The 19,961-nt window shown below is 52.6% G+C and overlaps 1 protein-coding gene across 15 annotated transcripts in view; it reads left to right on the top strand.

Annotated features, from left to right (window-relative positions):
* Positions 1-19,961, top strand: part of Mapt (microtubule associated protein tau) — a 98,491-nt gene that overhangs the window by 61,845 nt on the left and 16,685 nt on the right. For 8 of the 15 annotated variants that reach the window (XM_010637462.1, XM_010637467.1, XM_010637466.1 and 5 more), the window contains 5 exons: positions 1,223-1,288; positions 3,249-4,328; positions 7,140-7,195; positions 11,075-11,207; positions 14,088-14,353. In XM_010637462.1, coding sequence (XP_010635764.1) covers positions 1,223-1,288; positions 3,249-4,328; positions 7,140-7,195; positions 11,075-11,207; positions 14,088-14,353 — 1,601 coding nt within the window. Of the gene's footprint in view, positions 1-1,222; positions 1,289-3,248; positions 4,329-7,139; positions 7,196-9,447; positions 9,646-11,074; positions 11,208-14,087; positions 14,354-19,961 lie in introns of all 15 variants that reach the window. The other 7 variants (XM_010637469.1, XM_010637471.1, XM_010637470.1 and 4 more) reach the window with 2 other exon arrangements.

A 19,961-nucleotide genomic window follows, 5' to 3' on the forward strand; every position in this document is an offset into this window, starting at 1 on the left:
TCTTGCCCATTGTTGATAAGGGCCATCAGCATCACCATCAGACCTCATGAGAAGTATGGTGTTGGCCCCAGGGCACTCAGAGGTGTTTGTACTGATGACCTGGTGGCTGCAGAGCTCCTGAGCCCACCCACACCCCACTGCAGCTGCCCTGGGACAGCCAACAGCTGGGTGCTTAGGAGGCCCTCACTCAGAGAACCTTTTCCCTGTTGCACTCTCCGTGGAAGCCATAATGGGCAGTGGTGGTGAGTGGACAGGTCAGTTTCTGTGCAGAGACTGAGCTGCTGGGCCCCTCTACCCTGCCTCAGGCAGGCTGGTCATACAGGATGATGAGGGCAGAGTGCATCAACTTGCCTTATACGCACCAACTCTGGGTGATTGTCTGTCATTTCCTGGCTTCTCCTGTGTTCCAGGATGAATACCTAACTGATTTGGGGGGCCAGGGATTTAGCTCAGTGGTTCCACCACCTGCGCCACAAGTGCAAGGTCCCAATACCAAAAAAAAAAAAAAAAAAAACCAAAAAACTGATTTTGGTTCTGTTGGACTTTTCTCAGCTTTCTTTGTTTGAGGTGACTGGGCTTCTCTGAACAGGAGCCTAAGAGCACCCCTCCAAAACAAAAACAAAACAAAACAAAAAACTACTCACTGGGATTGCCAGCTTCTTCAGCCAGGCAGTATGTGCTCCAAATGTGCCATGAAGTTTTGATGGGAAAAAACTTAACAGCTTCGGGTCACCTACTTACATGCTGATCACTTTCACTGAGTTCTCCTGCAAGATAAATGAGCCTCATTCCTTGGGGTTCCAGATGAGTAGATGGGGCTCAGGGAGATCAAGAGAGTGGTGGCATTTGGGTGTGTGCTGTGCTGCTCTTAGTCCGCCACTGGGCAGGGACTGTCCCTGAACTCCTGTCCTTGGGTGACCCGGGTGGGACTTGGCTCCTGACCCGGTTCATGGTAATTGCCACTCTGACCTCCCTACCCTGAGATCAGGGTGGAACAAGGTGGACCTTTGTTGGAACAGCCTTGTTCACCTAGGCCAAAGTTAGGGCAGAGTGTGTGGGTGCTGTGGATTTTGTTCAGGGAAATTTATTATCACTCTCCCAGGCTGCCTGAGGCCCTGCCTCTCTGCAGGTTTTAGGAAAGATACCAGCAGATGTGGAAAGCTCGGGGTCCAACAGATAGTAACCGTCTTTGCTTTTGTCTTCTTCCTCTTGCCTACACCAGCTGAAGAAGCAGGCATTGGAGATACCCCAAGCCTGGAAGACCAAGCTGCTGGACACGTGACTCAAGGTCAGTGGCCCAAGTCTCCTGCACAACTTGGGGGTTTGAAGGAGGAAGATGGAAGCACCCAGATGGGCTCCACGCTAAAAGAACCTGGATCTGCACCCTAATTCCTGCATCCAGGAGATCTAGGTTGCTGATTCTTGTCAAAGGTGGGCTCCTCAGATGTGGAAAGAGCCTGTGGGGTTTTTTATGATAGCATTTCTGAGTCTTTCCTGGGGCACAGTATCCTGAAGGAAGCTGGCCTCATTCAGCTTGGGAACTGAGGGCAAATGTTCAACAGAAATGCAAATTCGCATAATGGGTGGCTCTCTTGCGGGCTGCCTTCTGGCCTGTCAAGGAGTAAGCCTACCTCCACATCACGACCTAGCTTTTACACTTGTGCAGCCTTCAGACCTTACTGTAATTTTCTTCTTAGGAATTAAACTGCTGTGTTCAAGAAGAGTAGCTTTCTAGAATCATTTATCAAATATTTTGAGAACTTGACTTAAAAATCCTAGAGAATCTTAGGAAGTGGAGACCTGGATAAAACATGGCTGTTTGTTTTCTGTTGTTTTCTGGCTAACTTGAAAGTTTACTGGAAGTTTCGAGATTGCAGAAGATCTGGGAAGATACTGTTCTTTTCTCCGGGAAGTCATAGGGAATTTATCCATCATTTAGTGTGACCCGCAGGGCCGTCTGGCTCCCATCGTGGGCCTCACTGCCCATTCTGGCCCCGAGGGGGCAGTGTGTTCACAGCTGCATACCTGAGTGCAGGCACCTTACCTTGTCTTCTTTCCTTCCCTGATTTCATCCAAATCTTCTTTTGGGAGTTCCTAAAGTCTTTAGGGTATAGACTTGGTTAGAAGAGAGCTGGGGAGTTTATGGGTTATTCTTTTGGGACCAGGTGGGATGTTCATAGAATTGAAAGTTGAAAAAATAAATGGTGCCAGGCTGGGGAAGTAGCTTAGTGGCACAGTGCTTCCCTAGCATGTGCAGAGTCCTGGGTCCAACCCCCAGTTCTGCAAAATTCATTCATTCATTCATTCATTCATTCAGGGTGATTACCAGGAAAAACTAAGGAGCATAACTCACCTGTCTTTAACATACAGATACTATAAAGGGGGGTTCACATGAATGAATGTCCTCTTAGTCATCTGAATTGGTGGGCAGCATGCTGTGTGACCAGACAGAGAAGGGTACCCTGAGACATTTGTTGCTGCAGTGGCCCTGCCTATGAGCCGAGCATACTGGCATACACCTATAACCCTAGCTACCTGGGAGGTTGAGGCAGGAGGATCTCATAGTTGAGGCCAGCCACTGTCTCAAAATTTTATAAAGGCAAGGGTGGGGGCGTAGGGCTATAGTTCAGTGATAGAGCTCTTGCCTAGTGGGCATAAGGCCCTGGGCTTGATCCCCAGCACTGAAAAAGTACAAAAGACAGAGAGAGGGGGAGAGGAAAGGGAGCCTTGTTGCACCCCAGCCACGTCCCATCCAAAGGGCAGACTCTTCAGGAGAGTTAAATCCCCTTGAAAGAGGAAAAGGCTGCTGTATCCCAGAGGATTGTGAACAAGAAGGCCCTGGAGATACTGGTGTCCTCCTTGCCCAGCAAGACCTCAGCAGGAGATGGAGGGACCACACCCACACCAGAAGGGAAGTCACCGGGGCCCACCCTCCCCACTTCTATAGATGAGAAAACTGAGGGCCAGATGAGAAAACCCAGAGTCAAGAGCAAGAAAACTTTCATTGAAAACAAACAAAAGCAGAGAATGAGCCCAGAGCCATGCCTGCTTCTGTTAGATGGGATTATGATGCCTTTAAGTGTCCTTTTCTTGAACTCAGGACTTCGTGCTTGCAAGGCAGGCAAGGTGCCCCTGAGCTAAATCCCCAGCCCTTAAGTGTCCTTTCTGATGGTAAGAATGATGTCCCTCTCTTAAACAATTACTACGCCCTTGCTAACCTTTTGCAACTGCTGCTTCTCCAAACCCAGAAGAGATAAGAGTTCCAGGTGAGCAGAGGGAGGCCCCCAAGAGGCCCCTGGCCGAGGAGCTTAGCATTCAAGTGGAACCCAGACACAGCAGAGAAGTTTCTGGGGTCTCAGTGCTGCCTCTGGGTGAAAAACAGTCAGAAGCTCCTGTTCCAGAAGTCGCCCACCCTCCTCTGCAGCCTCTCCTACCAGGAGGCCCTGAAAAACCCACCCAAGAATGGGGACCAGAGCATGGGGACCAAGCCAACGAGGCTCTACTCATCTCAAAGCTCTCCTTCCCTGGACATCTCTACACGGAGCCAGAGCAGGTCAAGGGTGTCCAGGAAAGCTTGCTCGGGGCACCAAGGTGCCATGGAGGTGAATCCTCGGATCCAGAGACCCTGGGTCTCAACCTCCTGCACATGCCCCACATGCTTACGGCCCCCTTCCTGCCTGAAGGCCCTGCAGAAGCCACAATTCAGGCTTTAGGGAAAGGACCCGAGGACCTGGATAGAAGCCACCAAGGCTCTGAGCTGCTGAAGCACCAGCTTTTGGGAGACCAGAACAAGAAGGGGCCCCCTTTGAAGGAGACCCAGGGCAAAGAAAGACTGGGGAGTGACAAGGAGGTGGATGAAGACCGCGACATTGATGAATCGTCACCCCAAGATTCACCTCCTTTCCAGGTGTCCCCAGCACCCAGTGGGCCACCCCCCCACGCTGTTTCCAGAGAAGCCGCCGGCGTCCCTGGTTTCCTGGCCAAGGGTGCCATCCCACTCCCTGTTGATTTCCTCTCCAAAGTTTCTACAGAGACCCTGGCCTCACCACCCGACGGGCCCAGCACAGGGCCCATGGTGGATGGGCATGGGGCTGTTCCTGAGTTCACGTTTCACGTGGAAATAAAAGCTAATGTGCCGAAGGAACGGGCATGTTCAGAGCTGGATTTGGAAGGGGCTGTACTTCCGGGGGCCCCAAAAGAAGAGCAAGAGGCCCTGGGCCCTTCTGTGGAAGAGGCCACAAAGGAGGCTGACCTTCCTGAGACAGCTGAGAAGCAGCCTGCAGCTGGCCTGCCGGGTAGACCTGTCAGCCGGGTCCCTCAACTCAAAGGTCTGTGTTTGAGCTCCCTCGCTCGTCCCCTGGCGCCTTCCTGTGTCACCCAGGCTGCAGGCACTGCCACTGAGCTTCCCTGACTCCTGTCTCCTGCGAGGTTCTAGGACAGCTACGAAACCGGCCACCTGGGCCCCGCCGTTCCCCTTCCTCAGCCCCCCGCCGCCAGGCCCCAGTAGCACGTGCTCTTCTCACGCTTGCCCACTGCTCTGCATGTCACCAGCATCCCCACCCGGTGCTTCAGCCCTGTTCCATTCTCTGCCCACCTGGTGTTTCAGCCATGGTCCACATCCCTCAGGAGGTTGGTCAGCACACTTCCCAGAGAAGATAACGGCTGACCCTCGCGTCGATGGTCTAGAACCCTCTGAACCCTTAAGTAGGCAAAGCTAGTCCCACTTTGCGGATGAGGAAACTGAGGCTCAGAGAGGTAGAGTAATTTGCTAAAAGTCACCTACAGGAAGTGACGGAGCCAGGTTCAGAATCCGGGTGGGTCTGCTCTGAAAGACACTCTTCCCACACCCCACCTCCTAACAGAGATGCAGAGGCCAAGTACCTGTCTCCTGCTGCTCTTGTCAGCAGACAACTTGTCACGTTTGGCAGGTGACGCCCACGGGCAACTGGAGGTAGCCGAGAGCCCACAAGGTGCCTTTGGCACAGCAGCCCTGCCCACGCCCTGTCCTGCCTGTGGGAGGAGAGAAAATGAGCAAAAACAGGATCTTCCGTGTCCAGCACGCCCCCCCTCCGTGGGCAGAGACTCCATGTGGTGTCATCACAGGGGCCTCGGCTCCGCCCACCTGGAGCACAGTCGCAGCAGCCCTTCAGGTTTTCGTCCCAGGGGAAGCCACATAGGGTTAGAATTTAGAATACTTCTCATTTTAGAATTACTTGCAGGAGCTGGACGGGGTGGGGGGAGGTACAAACCTGTAACCCCAGAACTCCGAGAACCTGAGGTCAGAGAAGCAGCAAGTATGAGTCTCCTCAGGGCAATTTAGTGACTTAGTGAGACCCTGTCTCAAAGTTAAAAGAACTGAGGATGTAACTCAGTGCAAAGCCCCTAGGTTCAATTCCTAATACCAAAAAATTATTTGCAGAACCCAGAGATTGGTGCCACTTAATCTAACAGTCATAAACATCTGTTAAGTTTTGATTAGGTTCTACTTGTAGGGACAACTTTGAAATGTAGGTAAAGGAACCTGTGTTTAAAATTTAAGTCAGAAAAAACATCCTGTGGTCCTATTTTAAATTCCAAACAGTAGAGGACAAAGGACTGTGATTTGACAATTTAGAATTTACCGCAGGTTTCCTAAAGTGATATTTTAGTGAATCCTGTTCCATCGCAGGTCAGTAGGTGTGTTTGAGGATTGGAGAGATGGCTCCATGAACTTGTGAGTTTGTGAAAAACAGGCTAAGCAAAGTTAAGCAGACTTTGCTGGTGCAGAATGTGTCAGGGCCATTAGTATGCTAATGTGTGTTGTGACCCTTTGGGAAAGATAAGTAGTATGAATTTCCCAAATTTATTTGATCTCACCTGGTCATGTGTCCCAGAGAGGGCTTACTGAGTCCCTCCGGCCTTGGTTTGGGAAATACTCATCTCAAGGATGCTGTTGTGATGAGAATGGTGAGCAAAGGAAGGAACTTGTAGCCAGATCCACCTGGAGCTTCTGTTCCTGGGTACCACATTAGTCTAGGGATCTGTTTACGCAACCTCTCTGGGTGATTCTTCCACACAGTAAAGTTGGAAAACCCCTGGACTAGAGAACAGTGCTTGTTGCCCCGCAAATCCGGAGGCCCCATTGTCCTCAGGGCAGAGGGTGTATGATTCTGAAACCAGAGAAGAAAATCAAAAATCAGTGTTCACTGGTGGGCATGAGTGAAAGGTGAGACTACTTCAGTAGGCCACGGTGCGGTTCCTAAACACCAGCTGCCAGAGGCTGGTCCCCAAGTCCTGATGTCGTCTGCAGGGTATGTGATGGTAATACATTGGAAGCTGATTTGGAGAAGAAAAGAAGGATTGGCCTCCCTAGAGGCCATTGGTAGTGGGAAGCCCACAGGGCTGGGTCAGGGTGGGATGGGCTTGTCTGAAAGCAGCAGGACTAGTAACTAAGGTCCCCATGAGGAAAGGGTAGGCTCTGGGGGTGCGGCCAGACATCCCCCTGGCTCACCTCTTCTCATAGCAGATGAATGAGAGTAGGGGGTAGGGTGGTCAGCACAGATGGCCAGCGGGGTGGACATAGGACTCGACACAAACTGAGAGCCTGTGCAGGGGAATTGGTGATAGCCCCTGTCAGACATCTAGGCTCTAGAAGGTAAGTGAGAACCACACAGGAAACCAAGCCAGGGCTCCTGGCGAGTGTGGACAACTGCCCGTCCTGATCATGGGCTCCTTCAGGGACCCAGGGACTGGTGGAGCTGCCCCACAGCCTGGAGGCTTTTGAGTGCTCCCTGGGAGTGGATTTGGTTCTAGCAGGGCAGGGAGGGAGCTGTGGGTAGAAGCCCATGCTACCTTCCTTCAACAGCCCTGTGGCCACTTGTGCCTCTAACATCATCCTCTGCGTCCCCTCTGCATGTCCCCACCCTCAGCCAGCCTGCCGCCCCTCTCTCAGTGTGGCTCCCAGCAATGGCTGCCATGCGATGTGTTGGTACTAACAAGTGACAGCTAGCAGACTGGAGGGAAGGGAGAATCAGTTGGGTTTCCTCCTCCAGGACCAGCTAAACCGACACATGCCTCCCATCCAATCTTGAACTGCTTTGGCTCTTCTCATGAACTGTGAAAATGAGGTGTAACATATTTCTCGTTTTATATTTTATCAGCTCGCATGATCAGTAAAGGCAAAGACGGAACTGGGAATGACGATAAAAGAGCAAAGGTAAGTTGACAGTACCACAAAACTCTACTACTTGTCAAGTTTACCAAGAGGCTGTGCTTTATGTCCGAGTTTGTTCTCGTATAATGTGGCGAGTGTTTGTCACTAAAGTACAACTGGCATTTAAAGAGCATCATATGTTTTTACGGGCTTTTAAAAAGTCCAGCATTTATCAGTTTTTATTCCAGGGCAGGGCAGTCAGCGAGTTAACAAATTTATGCTCCTAACGGCCATAGTTTCAGCATAGTTTAATGAATATATGTTTACATTTTCTGCAAGAAGGCTTGCACTTTTCACATCACACACTTGCCAGTATGGATCTAGGTTCACTATGTGCATGTGCAGGCGTGCGCGTGCTCACACATTTAACATATGTAGGAAACATAACAGGCTTCTGAGAGAATCGCGCGAGGAAGCACTGTCCAGCCACAGAAGAGAGGAACGAGGATGCCTGCCCAAAAGGAAACACAAATGAGGTTCCCTGCTTTCGGACAGCGAAAGGCATGGCCAGGGGAGGAACCGCAGGAACAAAGACCTGAAAGCAGAAACCTGAGGAGGGTCTGGCTTGGTTGTGGAGCTGCCATGGGTTGGGAAGAAAGTGGAAGAGGGAAACTCGACCCACATCTGAAACGCAGAGTGGAGAAGTCTGGGTTAGCGCAGGAGACGCCATCTTGTGGTCGCGCCAGAGCTGCGATTCGGGGTCAGCCCCACCCAGCCAGGCTTCAGCAGCCAACCTTGGGGACAAAAGGAAGCAGGCTGCTCCCCATAAACCGAACACCCTGCCTGTCTCTTTGCCTTTCGCTTCAGCTACATTTTCCTCTCTTAGTAACTTTATATTTCACAAAACGCTCCCCACGCTGCACAGTGGTCGTTTCCCGGGGAAGTCCCACCAGAGCCCTAGATAAGACCTATTTTAGAGGAATACCGAGTTTCTAATATGAAGGCGGCCAGGGAGGCTGCGGAAGTGGCCCAGTACTGGAACGTGTGTCTCACATGCACGTTCCATCCCCGGTAGCTAATCAATAAACGCTGCCTGGAACATCCGGATGGTAATCAGAAGTACAGCCCTGCCGGAGTCTCCAGGTCCGGAAGGTGGGTCTAAAGTTTGGTAGCTCAGGTTGAGCTGCTTCCAGAAGTGGCTACCTTGGGTAATCACGTATGTGTCCCTGTCAGCCCGTGTCTCTTCCCCTCTCACTCTTGCGCCCTTCCTTGGGGTCTGTTTCTTGACAAGGCTGACATAGAAAAGATCTCATCCACTTAGGCAGGGAATCTGAAGGCAATAAGAAACATGCCGGAGAGGCCCAGTAAAGTTTCTGATCAGGGCCCTGCTCTGTAGCTCTGGTCCCCACCCCAGAGAAGCCCTAGATTCTGCGTCTCAGCTTGTATTCCCAAAGTGTGGTTCCACACCCTCCTCCACCAGGAACTCAGCTTCCTGCTCCCCAGAGACAGGACAAACTGTGGGGATCAGCCTCCGTCTATCAAGTACCCAAGTTCAAGGGCGGCTCCCTCTTGGAGGTTGTCCAGCTCCACAGGCCCTTCTCCTGTTAGCACCCACCCTACCAGGCTAAACACGTGGGACATGTCCAGGAGTTCACTTGGGGCAGTTTGGGACTCAGCACAGAGTGTTTAGTTTTATTTGGAACTTGAATCGGAAATGGGGGGCGCTCGGTGGTATCAGAATCTCTGGGCACCCCAGCATTTCCCCAAGATCTGAGCAGAAAATGGGCACCTCTGTCATATTGGCTCCCATGACATGTTGGGGACCTGCTCTTAAGAAGCAACCCAAGACTCCTGTACCTTGAGGGTCTCCGCTGACTGACTGTGAAGCACCTTTAACCAGTGTTCTCCAAAGTGAGAGCTACAGGAAGATCCAATGGCTGGAGAAAGAACATACCAGGACTCCTATCCACGGTTCTTCTTCTCTTTTTAAAGTTCTGTCAAGTGCTCACATCTCATCAGTGGCACATACACTAAAACATATCCAAGTTCTGTCATACGCAGGTTTTGTAATGTCTGCCATTCACTGGCACTGTGGCACGTGTGTGTAGCCGATAGAGAATTCTATAAAGGAACATGGTGGTTGTCCTTCCTTATTGATCAGAAGGGCTGATGAGGACGCTGATCATGCCATGTGCGATCGCTGCTCTGAACTATGACCTGCCTTCTTTGCTTTTAGTTATTGTCCTTTTTTTAGTTTATTTTCTCTCCCCCATGTGCTGACTTTTATTTTGATTTTATTTATGTTTATGTTTAAGACATCCACACCTTCCTGTGCTAAAACCCTGAGACATAGGCCTTGCCTTAGCCCCACACACTCCTCTCCTGGTAGCTCAGACCCTTTGATCAAACCCTCCAGCCCTGCTGTGTGTCTTGAGCCAACTTCCTCTCCTAAACACGTCTCTCCTGTCACACCCCGAACTGGCAATTCTGGAGCAAAGGAGATAAAATTCAAGGTAAGGAAATCAACTTTGACAAGAACCAGGCTGCTCTGAAATGGTGTTCACTTGTGTTTTCTTAGCTGCAGAGACCTTTCTTTGACAGGGAAGAGCTCTGCACATTAAAGTTCTGGTTGAGAAGGGACAGGAGGCTTGGGGCTATACTTTTCCTCCCAGTGGCAGCCCCTAAGACACCTGGGAAATTGAAAGTTGCTTCTTAGCTAGGTGTGATGGCACATGCCTGTAATCCCAGCATTATGGGAAGCTGAGGTAGGAAAATTGCACATTTGCTGGGCAACTTAGTGATTTAGAGAGATCGTGTCTCAAAAGAATTATTTTTAAAGGGCTGGGAATGAAGCTCATTGTGAATGCCCTGGCTTCAATCCCTGATACTGCAAGGAGGTACAAGGAAGGAAGAAAAGAAAACAAGGAAGGGAGGGAAAGAAGGAAAGCAGGCAGGCAGGAAGCCATCTCTGACTGGGTTCTTTGCCCTTCCTGTGTCCTCATTTGGTTGGACAGCACTAGGCTGCAACAACCTGTTCCCAAGCTGCTCCCTCCTGAGCCATCTTGTGGTCTGTGGTTCATGTCAGTTTCTATTTGGAGTTCATGTTACATCTAACGGTCATCAGCTGGGGAACCAAACCCATAACTGCCTGTGATCAGCAGACTGTGCTTGTACCAGCTCTTGCTCCCAACCTTTCCCCAGTGTTCGCTCACCAAGGGCTTTTAGAGGTTGTAAGAATTGAAGGGCTAATGAGAAGCGAGGGTGGTCTGGGAGAAAATGTTTAACATTCTTGTTCAGGTTCAGTGGATGGTGAGGTTCAACAAATACTGTCTCCATGCACCAGGCATGGTGGCGCACACCTGTAATCCCAGCACTCAGGAGGCTGAGGCAGGAGGATCGCTGTGAGTTCAAAACCAGCCTGGGCTACATAGTGAGTTCCAGGTCAGTCTCAACTACATAGTGAGACCCTGTCTCAAAACAACCAACCAACCAAACAGTGTCTCCATGGACCTGGGGTGAAACCAACCACTTCCTATCAGTCAGATACATCCGTAATTAGAGTAAAAAAAATAAGTATCCCCATGGTAGAGTCCCCCATGGCCCTGTCCTTTAACCAGACGCAGAGTGGATGATGACCCTGATGGTTGCTACAAGCCCTGTTGTCTTTTGATAAAAACATATTAGCCACCCAGCGCTGATCACTAATGCAAACAATTCCCCCGAGAGGAATTAGTGACTAGGGTGCTTGGCGGAGGGGTGGGGCAGTGAGGCTGTATGCCCAGCCAACCCTTGGGATGGTGGATGTGTATCGCATTCAGTAGGCAAAAGGTTACCCCTGTCTTCACCTCCTTGAGTCAAGGCAGTAGAATGAGGTTGCCTCTGACTCAGTGGCAGTCACCATTCCCACTGGTAAAAACCACTCTACCCCAACTTGGTTTACAGGGGGCTGATGGCAAAACTGGAGCCAAGACCGCTACACCCCGAGGAGCAGCCCCTCCAGGTCAGAAAGGTGCCGCCAACGCCACCAGGATTCCAGCCAAAACCACACCTACCCCGAAGACACCTCCCAGCACTGGTAAGAAGAAAGCTCCCCTGAGGCCTGGGCGGGGAAGCTCCCAGAAGGTGCAGAGCCAGTCTCGGGTGCCACTGACAATAATGCCTGGCAGCTGATCAGTGCTTTGTAGTTCACTAAGCAAATGAACGTTCATTTTCTTCTTAACCCTTTTGGAAATTTTCCCTCTGTGTGCGTGGGGGGCGGTAGTTGAGACAGGGCTCGCTGTGTAGTCCAGGCTGGCCTTGAACTCGTGGTGATCCTCGCCCCCAGCCTCTCACCGGTGTTCATCTGCCAGTCAGCGTTGAGCACCCAGCTGGGCTTCCGGCTAGCTGTTTCGGGGCCATGGTACTCTCAGGAATAGTGCCTTTCTGGGTGCCCTGGAGACCTGTTCTTGGCTGCGGTGGCCTGGCCTGCCTTGGTAGCTGTGCACTCTTGCTGAGTGTGGAATGTGGCGCCTGCCAAGACACTGCTCGCTAAGAGCTGCTGCTTCTGTGTTTTTGCTTCGCATGTCCTAAAAATACTTAGGATCAAGGGGAAATCAGTGGAATTTTGGTTTGATTTGTAAGTGATTTTGATCCTGTTGCTGCTTACTTAATGTGACTCCAGCTGACTAGAGACAAGGGCATGCCTTGCTCGGGGATTTCACTGCCACAGGCAGCTGCCTGCTGCTAGACTGAGCCTCCCCTGGGCGCTGGACCTCGTTTCCTGCGCCTGCACACTGCCTGCCCCTCGCACCTCTCTCTTCTGTGCTGGTTTGGATGCTGCCACGTGAAGAGCTCATTAGTTAAACCCGATTATGATGAGGTTGTCTGTGGATTTTTCTTTTTAAACTTGCAAGCAAGTGCAGAGAAAGGTACTTCCTGCAGAGACAAAATCTGAGAGAGGTAATTCTGGGTCTGCTTCCCTGGGCAGGCAGACACCCTTCATGCGTGCACTGCCCCAGAACTGTTTGCAGGGCTGGGACCTGCTGAGCCCATGTAGGCTCCGCATGGAGCTGAGTTCGGCCCCTGCTTCTCTTTTCTATGTGGTTCCTGCAGATGCATCTGTCTGGGGGCTGCCAAACCCCATGTTCTCATCTGCTTTGGAGCAGGGAGCATGGGGTGGTGGAAATTTGGGTTGTCCCTAACCAAGGTTGAAGTGCGAAATCCCTGCTGGCATTTACTAGGTAGAGTTTTCATTTTTTGTTTCTGTACTAGGGACCAAACCAGGGCCTCATGAACACTAGTCAAGCATTTACCAACTCCTGGTGCTTTCGTTCTTTACCGAGCTAAAGCCGGCCCCTTTGTTCTGTTTTCTGTGATGGCGTCTCCTTGTGTTGCTGAGGCTGGTCTTGAACTCATAGGCTCAAGTGATGCCCCTGCCCCAGCCTACCAAGTAGCTGAGATTACAAGTGTGTATGCACCATCACACCCAGCTCCTGGTGACACTAGATGGACCCTTTACCTGTTACAATAGCCCATCTTCAAAACTGTCCTGAGGGCTCTGCTCTCTCTCCCCAGTTTTCAGAGGAGAACACAGCTTAAGGAAGGTAATTGGCTTGCCGAAGCCCAAGGTTCCTCTGCAAGTAAAGTGGAAAGGATTTGAACTGACACCAAGCCCACCGCTGCCCTGGAGACAGGGAGACCCCAGTCTGTACCCTGTGGAAAAGGAAAGGCCGCCCTGTCCTGTTGCCATGGAGATTGCCTGCCTTAGGGGCATCTAAGGCAAGGAAACCCAAACTAAACACTGCAGCGCTTACTCCACTGCACAGGAGCAGCCACTAATTGGCCGATTGGCCACACGGGCAGCAGAGAAGAGTGTTTGTGAAGGGGCTTTCTGGCAGTCTTGGGTGGCATGGGTGAGTGAGAAGGGAGGAAAACTAGTTTGGCAGCCTCACCCCTATACATCCTCCTCTTATCAGATCTGGGTGGGGCCCAGAAATCTGCATTTTTACAAGTCCCAGTTTCTTCTCGAAGGCTCTGGAGATCTGCCTCCCTCCCCACAAAAAAGAATAGGAAAACTCTGGAGATTCTGACCTACGGGTCCGTGGGGCCCGCTTGGAGACGCGCTGGACCACGAGGCAGACAGAATAATAAACCTGAAGCTTTCCAGGGCCCGGAAAGGGTAGTCATAGCCTCATGTTTGGGGGAAAGGATGCCAGAGGGAAGGACTGAGCCTGTGGGCGGAGAGGCCTAACGCCTTTCTGGTATTAGGAAGGGTGCATGGGGAGGGCGCTCTGGGGGAGGTAACAGAGGCGCTCTTCCAGTGCACAGCAAGCCAGCTGCATGTCCTGCCGAGCCGGGCAGACACACAGGCGTGGCACAGTGTGACCCCTGGAGGCTGGGCTCCAGAGGAGCCCTGGACCTGCCAGCCAGCTTCCAGTCCGCCCAGAGGGTAGACAGTTAGGTAAGTCCAGGCTGGAGGGCAGCAGCTGGGCTCTGCCATTGTATTGCCCTTGCTTGAGGTAAAGGCCGTGCAGAAGTGAGTTTTTCCAAGCGTGTCTACACACAGCACCGCCTGGAGTCTCCCTCACTGCGGCAGTGTCGTCACTTGCGTTTTCGGGCTGAGGCCTCTGAGCTCAGAGAGGGGAAGTAACTTGCCTGAGACCACAGAACTCGTTGGAGCCCATCCCTTGACCGTGGGACAGTGGGAGGGGGAATTGGGAAACTGATGACCACTCTGTCGCTTCCCTGGGGAATAAATGGGTGTCACTGTCCCTAAGTGACGAGGGAGGTAGGAGGCGGCACTTCTCCAGAAACAGTTGCCAGTGCTTCACTCCGCTGCTCAACTGGATTCTCAACCCTGTTCCTACCCAGTCCCCATGTGCCTGCTGTCATCCTGAGCTGGCAGTGGGCCCCAGACAGCGGCCCCAGGGCTTTTGCTGACTGCTGCCCCTGGCCTCACTGCCTTTCTTCTCCTCAGGTGAACCAGCAAAACCTGGGGATCGCAGCGGCTACAGCAGTCCTGGCTCCCCAGGAACCCCTGGCAGCCGCTCCCGCACCCCATCCCTGCCAACCCCACCCACCCGGGAGCCCAAGAAGGTGGCAGTGGTCCGCACTCCACCCAAGTCGCCATCCTCCACCAAGAGCCGCCTGCAGACTGCCCCTGTGCCCATGCCAGACCTGAAGAACGTCAGGTCCAAGATCGGCTCCACCGAGAACCTGAAGCACCAGCCGGGAGGTGGGAAGGTAAGGGCATGTGGATGGCTGCATAAGGCCGTATCCCCTACCCACCACTGGCTCCCATCCCTCCCCGAGCACCCAGTCTTCACCCGCTTCTGCTGGAATCACCACCAAGCCGTGCATCCCCTGCTCGGGAGAGAGAACACACCAGTTCTTCCCTTTCTCCCCTCAGCTCCTGCTAACTAGATGGAGATTCATAGGGCTGTATCTCCATGGCTGGGGGCTCTTACTGTGGTGACCACCTGCCCTGAGGTGGCATCTGGTCTAGGTTAGGTTTCTTCTACTCCTCAGCTCTGGGGAAATTCAGGGGTTCCATTTGGAACAGCTGATTCTTGTAGGGCCTCAAGTCTCTGGACGTCCTAACAGTAGAGAAACAAATTCCAAGGACATGAGGTGGAGGGAGACACGGTCCCTTCCTCCTCTGTCCCTGATTCCCATGGAGTTCTTGTTAGGGATGACACACCTCAGTTAAACAACAGCTTCATCCCCTGCAGTTTTGGAGGCTGCAAGCCTAGGAGGAAGGTTGGGTGGGGCCGGTTTCTCTGAAGACCTCTCCTCCACGCAGACACCGTCTTTCCCATGGGCGTGCCTGGCCTTTTCTCTGTGCACTCCCGCAGCTCTTTGTGTCCTGATCTCCCCATGAAGATGCCAGCCCTGTTGGATTAGGACCACCCTAATGACCTCACGTTACTGAGTCACCTGTTTAAAAGCCCTGTCTTCAAACACAGTGGTACCTTGATTCACAAATTCTTTTGTTTGTGAACAACTTGGATCAAAAACGGAAGCATCTGGCAAAATTTTGTTTTTGTTTGCAAACTCTGCATCAGATGACAAACATTAACGTGGCCATCTTTTCTCGGAAGTGTGGAATGAATTAAGTTCAGGAACTGAGGTACCACTGCACAGGCACATTCTGAGGTCTTGTGGGCTGGTACCATAACATAAGCAGAAGCACAGTTAAACCCAGAAGGTTCCTCCCTACCCAGTACTGGGAGGGGGATGGGGAGGGAGAAGAGCATTCATGGAGCACCATAGTTCTGCTGTGGAGAGCACTGTGGGCTGGCCTGAGCTGCTGTTGGGGCTGGGGCGGGGGCAGAGATCTCTGGGCCAGTGCCTCACCTCTGGAGACCGTCTGAGTCCCTAAGGTAGACGTTCTCCCTCACTGCTGACAGCTGTTTGTCACTCTTGGCCAGACATGGCCGCTGGCAGAGGTAGCTGTCACCTCATGGACCCCTGACCGGAAGCCCTACACTGCTCGCTGCAGAGCGTGGGGCTTCCATTGGCTTTCAGTCCACAGGACCCGGAAGGCTCCTGCCCATGGGGAGGCCAGGCAGCCTCTGCAGGTCAGGGAACTGGCAGATCTTCTCCTACCTCCAGGAGGCTGGTTGTGGGGCACTGCAGTGCCAGGTCTCATCTGTGTCACTTGGGTCTTTGGATCATCGGCTCCGTGCTGGGCCAGGGCACACTCACTCTCTCTCTCTCTCTCTCTCTCTCTCTCTCTCTCTCTCTCTCTCTCCCTCCCCAAACCCCTCTGGAAGATGCTTCCCTCCTGTGCCCAGGCCAGCTGCTGGGGGCCCCTCTGTGAAGCTGTAGGAGAAGGGGAGCTCAGGGAGCCGGCTCTCCTGCTGGGGATGGTTTCCCACTGGGTGCGTGCAGCCCTCAGCCTTGCAGTCGCCTGGCTGTGCCCTGTTTTCGTAGCACCTGGGCACTGTCTCCACTCATTTTGGAGAGGAAAAACCAAACTATGGCGAGATCTCCACCACCGAGGAGACTGCAGCCGTGATTGGTGGAGTCATGGTGACTCGTGCTGTGACAGCAGGGAAGCAGGGACCCCCAGCTCCTCCTGGCTGTGGGGCTCTTCCCTGCACGATGGAGCATGCCCGCCGGCTCGCCGTCACCCTTGTGCCAGTGATGGTGGGGGCGTAGAGCTGCCGCTGTCTGATGGAAGAGGAAGTTGGGTACATGGAGGATATGGATGCAGAGCGTGTGTCTACTCATCCAGCAGCTTTCCGGAGCCCCCACACACCAGGCCCTGCATAGAGCCCCCTCTAAGCGAGAAAAGGACGGGTGGCAGCTCACAAGTGGCTGTGAGGACACTGCCCAGCTTCCTGGGGACATGGGGGAGGTGACGAAGGAGCCTTTCTGTTCATGAAGGTCTCCTGCCCAATGGCAAAAGCCCTGGCTACAAGTCCTGCTTCTCTCTGCTTAGGCCTGTGTGTGGCTTTTAAAACAAAAGGTTCCCTGGGACCCCTCATGGCTGCGTCACCCAGTGATGTGACTCCCAGGTTGCCTCCAGCCTCTGTCCTCACTAAAGCCGGGGGACTGACAGCACCCTTGGTGCCTCTGCTAGGCTCTGTCGTCTCCAGACTTCCAGGCTTCTCCCACTTCTCAGAAATGACCTCTGGAGTCTCCGTGGTGAGGCCCCAGCGACCCTCACTTCCTGGGTGCCACGCCTGAGTGCTTTGCCAAGGACCCACTGGGCACCCTGACTGGCTGTGCCTGTTCCCGCTGCCCCGGCTGCCTACCAGGTCTTCCTGACAGGTGGCAGGCAGCTGCTGCCAGGCGCTGTGACACCAGGCAGATACTTCACCCTCCTCCCCCGCTCCTGTCACCGTCCTCGTCCCTCCCTGGCATCACCCTGCCCCTGTCGGCCTGGTCCTAGACCTTGGCTCCTTCGGGACTGTGTCCAGCGACGTCCTGTTCCCCACAGCCTGCGTCTGCCCCTTCCTCTCTAGGTTTTGGCTGTGCTGCCTGCCCCACTCGCCCATCTCCCTTGCCCTGTCTGGTCCTGCTGTGCTGCGGACACTCGGCTCACTCCCTGCTTCCACACGCCTTCCTTCGCCTCTCCCTCCAGTGCCCCAGCTCAGTGCCATCTCCTCCACGGAGTCTCCCCAGATCCCTCTGACCCTGAGCCTGGGAGAGCCCTGAGCACACTGGACTTGTTTCTGTCTCGCGGGCCTCGGTGTGAGGGAAGGCGGAGGCCAAGACCCCAGGGCTGTACAGCGAAGGACTTGTGGATGCGTCTCTGGTGTCAGTCAAGCCGGTGGTGGCCTGAGGCTAGCGGAAGGGCAGCCACCCCTCCGGCCTGCTCTGGAAGCTCTGCTGAGAGCAGCAGGGACCGGCTGAGCCGGGAAGGCCTCTCGGGCCGCCCTGCCCCTGGCTTTGCCTAGTGTGGAGGGGTCGGCCGGAGGGCAACACATCCGAGGCTCCTGAGGGAAGGAGAAAGAAACAAGAGGAGAGAGTGACTTCTCTTGGGATTCCTGGGGCTGGAAGAGAGAGAGGGGGCTGAGGAGCAGTAACAGCCTCCCTCACAGCCAGTGAAGCCCAGAGAACGGCCTGCAGTGAACACAGCACAGCCACAGCAACAAAGACCCATGCTGTGGCCTCCAGGAAAAGTAAAAAGAGAGGAAAAGAGGCGGACAGGCCATGGACAAGGCCGTGGGTTTCCTTCTCAACTGGACCGAGGGTTGGGCCGAAATCTTGGATCCCTGTGGCAGGCGTGCGCACATGCTCAGTGTTTTGGCATCAAAATGAACAGAGCTCTGAGAGTATGAGAAATGACACAACTGACCTCAAGCAGACTCTCACCCTGAGGGAGGAGCCAGAGTCTGGGCCTCTTCGTCGCCTGTGCATCTATTCAAATCACTGACTGGAAAAAATACCAAAATATCTTTTTTCTCCTTTATGCATTTGTTTTACTGATTTGCTACTGGTTTTGTGAACTTCTGTTACTCTAAGAGTCCAAAATGAAATAAGAAAAAAAAAATTTGTTTTGTTTTGTTTTGTTTTTGGAGACAGGGTCTTGCTGTAGTTCAGGCTGGCTTTGAACTCATTATGTAGCCCAGGCTGGCCTCAAACTCGTGGCGATCCTCCTGCCTCAGCCTCCCCTCCAAGTGCTGAGTTTAGAGGTGTGTGCCACCACGCCTGGCTGAAAATGAAATGTTTTTAAAAGTAAAATGCAAAGAATCAGTTGGAGAACCAGGTGGGTGGAATAAAGGGGATTGAAGGGCAAGAGGGGCTGAAACTTGGGGCCCTGGAGAGCCAGCTGGGGGTTCTTTTAAGCCTCCAGTGCCCAAGCCTTGGGGTGGTCCTCCCCAGGAATCACGAATGTCAGCCTGGGCCGAGACCCAGCGCCCCCAGGGACTCACCTGCTGACTTGTAACCTCAGCCCTAGCTGCTGAGGCCTCCCAGGCACCCGGAAGCTGCTGACCATGTTCCCCTCTGGGTCTAACCCAGTCCTCACTTGTAGATCCCATGAGCCTGGCTCCTTAGTCATCCCAAACCCCACCAGGCCAGCCCTGAGCTTCCCCTCCCCTCCTGAGTGTCCCGGGGGTGGCATGTGGGGACAGGGACAGGGAGCTCAGACAGAGAGTGGAAGATCCAGCATTGAAAAGATAGTTTTAAAATTATTTACAGTGATCCATTGGATGTACGAGTGGGTATACAGTTGGCAACCTCATGTACTGGTGAGAGCACAACTCTCTGCAGTCCTTTTGGACATCATGAAGGACTATTTCTAGTTTCCACAATTCAAACCTGCTGGGTCAGTGATCTGCTGAGGGACAGACACATGTGTCCTGCCACTGGACTAGGCGGGAGGCTTGGCCAGACCACCTTGAGAGCTCTGTGCCCATACACAGGGAGTGCTGTGACTTTCAACGGCGGAAACAAGACCTGAGATTCAGAAAAATCAGCAGGCACGAAAATGTATATTAAGCTTTATAATCACAAAACAAACAATTTAAATGTCTAACCAGAGTATGATAATTGATACTGTAAAACATTACATATGCTGGGCATGATGGCGCACACCTGTAACCTCAGTACTCTGAGAGGCTGAGGAAGGAGGACTGAAAGTTAGAGTCCAGCCTGTGCAACTCAGCAATTTAGTGATACCCTGTCTCGAGATTTAAAAATTAAAAAAAAAAAAGAAAAAAAAGATTGCCGGGCGTGGTGGCTCACGCCTGTAATCCCAGCACTCGGGAGGCTGAGGCAGGAGGATTGCTGTGAGTTCAGAGACCAGTCTGAGATACATAGTGAGTTCCAGGTCAGTCTCAACTATGTTGTGAGACCCTGTCTCAAAAAACCAAAAAAAAAACTAAAACGTTAAAAAATAACTGGAGATGTAGCTCAGTGCAAAGGCTGTGAGCTGTTCAATCCCCAATACATTAAAAAGAAAAAGGAGCTGGGCATGGTGACACATGCCTATGGTTTCAGCACTCGGGAGGCTGAGCCAGGAGGATCGCTGTGAGTTCAACTCAGCCTGGGCTACATAGTGAGTTCAAGACCAGCCTCAACTCCATAGTGAGGCCCCTCCAAAACAGAAAAAAGGAAAATGAAAAAACACCTATAAATATAGGGCAGCACTTATTTATTCTCTAACTATAATATAATGAACCAAAACTGAATTGTCTTTAAGTATCTCCAATGTTACCACAAATACTTGGAAATAAAAACTTTTCTCTACTGCCCATTCAGTGCTCGGGCACGGAGGTGGATGGAGTGACTCTGAATAATTCTAAAATCACTTCTGAAGAGGGTTGAAGGACAGAACCTGGGAATTCAAGAAAAGCAACTTCCAAACTGTAGAGCTCAGCAAGGCTTGGACTGCAGT

The sequence above is a fragment of the Fukomys damarensis genome, unplaced genomic scaffold, assembly GCF_012274545.1.
Source record: "Fukomys damarensis isolate Sample0158 unplaced genomic scaffold, DMR_v1.0_HiC HiC_scaffold_23, whole genome shotgun sequence".
Classification (NCBI taxonomy): Eukaryota; Metazoa; Chordata; class Mammalia; order Rodentia; family Bathyergidae; genus Fukomys; species Fukomys damarensis.